General features: G+C 33.8%; 1 protein-coding gene across 1 annotated transcript; it reads left to right on the top strand.

Annotated features, from left to right (window-relative positions):
* Positions 1 to 736: 736 nt before the first annotated feature.
* On the top strand, positions 737 to 2,585 carry LOC111887229 (uncharacterized). Its single transcript, XM_023883395.1, has 3 exons — positions 737 to 901; positions 956 to 1,036; positions 2,301 to 2,585. The coding sequence occupies exons 1-3, from the start codon at positions 737 to 739 to the stop codon at positions 2,583 to 2,585; spliced, it is 531 nt and encodes a 176-aa protein (XP_023739163.1).
* The last annotated feature ends 1,317 nt before the right edge of the window (positions 2,586 to 3,902 follow it).

Here is a 3,902-nt window from a genome sequence, read left to right as displayed (position 1 = left end):
AATCTACAATTTTGTAATTACTGAAATTACTAACAAGGAACTTCTTATTAGAAGCATCCTCTACCATGTATTTGGATTCGAGTCCATCCCACGTATCTTTTTCAGATTCATGATTGTAACGTTACACTTTATGATCTGATGAATAAAACATTCCACACTATCTGTCAGCATCAGAGTATTTTCATCTACCAACGCCAACATATATAAGTTATTAGCACCAATGCATAGTATAGTTATTCTATGTAATCTTTTGTATATTAGGAAATGATATAGATAGGTATAGAATAGATAGCAGATCTGGTATCTTTGTTATGATGATCCATTCTTAGTATAGATAAGATACAATCCCTTAAATCATTGGATTGATAGGTATAGATTAGTATATAATCTCCATTAGGGTAAAACCTAATGTAGACAGAACACGGCTTCATGTCGTAATCATCATTGTGACAAACTGTCCTCTTGGTGATGACAAAACCCTTTTTTGGTGAAAGAACAATTTGTAGAACTCTATGTGTCATTTACTTTTTGTTCTTTATATATTTTCTTAGGTTAAGCTTTTACTTTCGTATTTATACTTGAAGTGTATCCAATCGATACAAACTTTCAATTTGTATTAAAGCATGGTTTTTGATACACTCAAGTAATTATATCGACCTCCTTCACTCCAAAATCAACTGTCTGCAACAAGATCCCTCTGTTTGATAAAAAAAAATCTACCGAGTAATCAAAGGCCATGGAAGCTCTTGAGTTCATGGACTTTGATATGCTCGATGTCATCAATAAAGGTCCTATTGTTGCTATGCATAAATCATCCAATGATGGTGCATTTGGTAGTAAGCTAAAAGGGAAATATTTTCCTGGATATAACAAGGAAGAGAAAAGGATGATGAGTCTTGATGTATAGATGAGAACTACTATTAGAAACTCACTCACTTTTTTATCTATCATTTAGTTCAAAACTGTTCAAATGCTCAAGAGAAGATGGTCACTTTATCATCTAGTTTTGAATAGGAAAACTCCTCAAATGATGAAGGTAAGTGTCACATGGCTAAGATTATTGAATCCCACGCTGACGTTTCACGTGACAGCGTTGGAACCCTTGACGTTGATCCTTCACGTGTTGATAAGGACTTCAAGCCAGAATGGGACGATACCTCAGCATATCAAGTAAAGAATCTAGTTAATATCTCCTCTGTTGAAATATGACACAATTGCTCACCTACGTTTTGATTTATTGGTCTCAAATAAAGAAAAATCTGCACTCAGTCATGATTTAAAGAAACTCAAATAAAAACTCTCTTTTCTCGAAAAATCTTATTATGTGTTAAAAAGGGAAAACACATGTATATCTCTGACCAATAATTTTCTTTACACTAAAAAAGAAAAAGTTGTTGATTATGCTAAAAGCATTCAACTTATTTTGAAAAATTGGGCCTCTTCTCACTTCAATGTCACAAGATATAAATGTTCAGATCCCATATCAGTGTGAGAAAATTCTTGGAGGTGATATAGAAGGTGCAGTTTACTTAACCAAAATAGTTGAAACTAAACAAACCTTCTATAAAGTTGACTGTTTAAAAGAAGATTTTAAGAATAGATTTGTGAGTTCATATTTTATAAATCAAACTTTAATTAATACTCATTGCTCTACTGATTCTAATGGCATTAGCGAATGTGTTTCTAAATTATCTGCTCTTGATCCTTCTCACCAACCTTCTCATCGTGAGTATGTTCTTCCATCCACTAACACTTTGCTAAAGTTTCCTATATATAATGGTGAAGTTTATTATGTAAACGAAATCCTTAGCATGTTTCCTTAGTGCTTAGTTAGCAATTCTAAACTAGAAGATCAATCAAGGTCTTTTACTTCAGATGACTCTTCAATGCATCATAAGCCTCATGAAAAGATAGCAAATAAGCATACCATCGATGACACTCCTTGTTCCAAAACTAAAACAACAAATCTTAAAACAAATAATCAAAGTTCTTCAGACTCTTAGGTTGAAAAAAAAAATCTAATACTAAAGGAAAAAATCAAGGAATCAAAGTTTGTTATCAATGTGGTGATGCTTCTCACAAAGTCACTGAGTGCACCTTTGAAAAGAATTTCATTCGTGTTGATAACATCATGACTCGTAATGATGAATGGATCAAAAAGGAAAACTTGTTGAACTGTCTCCCTGATGATTGTTATAATATATTTAATTTCTTGAGTGACCCAGTATAAGTGGGTCAGTGTATATTATATGTATATTTTTTCTTTTTGTGTCAGGGCTTATTCTATATTTTAGTATTAGGGTAAAGAGCACAATTGGTATTTAGACAGTGGTTGCTTAAGGCATATGACTGGATTCAAGTCAGTTCTGGAAGGCTTCATAAAGAAGGATGGTCAGACTATTACCTATGGAGATAATGTCAAAGGAGTTACAAAGGGACATGGATACATCAAGTGCAATTTTGTTGTTTTCAAGAATGTATCTTATGTGAAAGTTCTTCAACATAATCTCATTTCAATCAGCCAAGTGCATGACACTGGCTATGAGGTTCTCTTTAACAAGATAGAAGGACAGGTTGTTGATTAAAGGAGTGCAACTGTCCTCTCTGCAAATCAACATAATGACATCTATGTTCTAGATATGTTTTCTGCTAGCAACTCTCTTCGTCGCTGCTTCTTCTCTCATGCTTAATCTCATCTAAATTGGATGTCGCACAAGTGATTATCGCATTTGAATTTCAATAGCATATCGAAGATCTCGGTAAATCGGCTTGTGGGAGGAATTCCCAAAATGCAGTTTGTAAACGATAAGAAAAGATCAGCATGTAAAAAGGGAAAGAAAACTAATTCTTCCTTCAAACCAAAGTCATGCTCTACCGTTATCAATCCTCTTCGTCTTATTCACATGGATATTTTCAAACCAGTTCTGGTTAAGTCAACAATTGGGAAAAAATACACTATCGTCATTGTAGATGAATTTTCAAGGTTTATGTGGGTAGTCCTTTTAAGAAATAAGAGTCATGCCACTGTTGAAATCATTGCTCTCATTAAGCAGTGGTAGGTTCTCTAGATCACAAAGTAAGGCAATTATGTAGTTATCATGGGACTAAATTCAGAAACCGCTCTTTAGAAGAATTTTTCTGAAACTCAGGTATTTATTATAATTTCTCTTCTGTTATAACTCCCCAACAAAATAGTATTGTAAAGAGAAGAAATACAACTCTCATTGAAGCTGGAAGAACTATGGTCACTAAAGCTGGTCTTCCTGTGTCTTTTTTGGTTGAAGCTGTCAATACGGCGTGTTATACCCAAAATCGACCCATCATTGTTAAGTTTCATGGGAAAACTGGTTATGAGCTACTGAAAGGAAGTAAATCAGACAACTCCTATTTTCATGTATTTGGATGTGTTTGTTACATATTGATTCAAAGAGATCAATGTTCAAAGTTTGAAGCTAAAGCTGATGAATGAGTATTTCTAGGTTACTACAGCATATCCAGGGCATTTAGGTTATTAAACCTTTCAAGGAAAACTATTCAGGAAACAAATCATGTCACCTTTGATGAAGACTCATTCATTCATGATCGAGTTGATCACCCCTCATCAATTCTGAATGAACTTACTTACAGTACTTCAGACCTTGTTCCAGAGTTCTTGCCAGGTGTCATTTAACTTGTGATACCAAATGTTGATCAATTAATCAGTTCACAACCTATCTCTGAAGATTAGGTTTCCATCCTAAAAAGATGAACCATCAAACTAGGAAGACTCTACTCAAAGTAATACAAATGAAAGTTGTAATCCAAGAATTCTTTGAGATCATCCTAAATCTCAAATCATTGGAGATGTAAATTTTGTGATACTCACCCGTAGCAGAGTCATCAACAAATTTTGCATTTTTGTC

Source organism: Lactuca sativa, chromosome 5, assembly GCF_002870075.4.
Source record: "Lactuca sativa cultivar Salinas chromosome 5, Lsat_Salinas_v11, whole genome shotgun sequence".
Lineage (NCBI taxonomy): Eukaryota > Viridiplantae > Streptophyta > Magnoliopsida > Asterales > Asteraceae > Lactuca > Lactuca sativa.
The sequence above is the reverse complement of the archived record's forward strand: the minus strand, read 5'-3'. Positions and strand labels throughout refer to the sequence as shown.

Excerpts from the sequence above, each read along its gene's own strand:
- LOC111887229 (XM_023883395.1), top strand. The coding sequence starts at position 737 with ATGGAAGCTCTTGAGTTCATGGACTTTGATATGCTCGATGTCATCAAT. Across the intron at positions 902-955 it reads AAAGGATGATGAGTCTTGAT|TTCAAAACTGTTCAAATGCT; the intron begins GTATAGATGAGA and ends TCTATCATTTAG. Across the intron at positions 1,037-2,300 it reads AAACTCCTCAAATGATGAAG|GGTAAAGAGCACAATTGGTA; the intron begins GTAAGTGTCACA and ends TTTTAGTATTAG.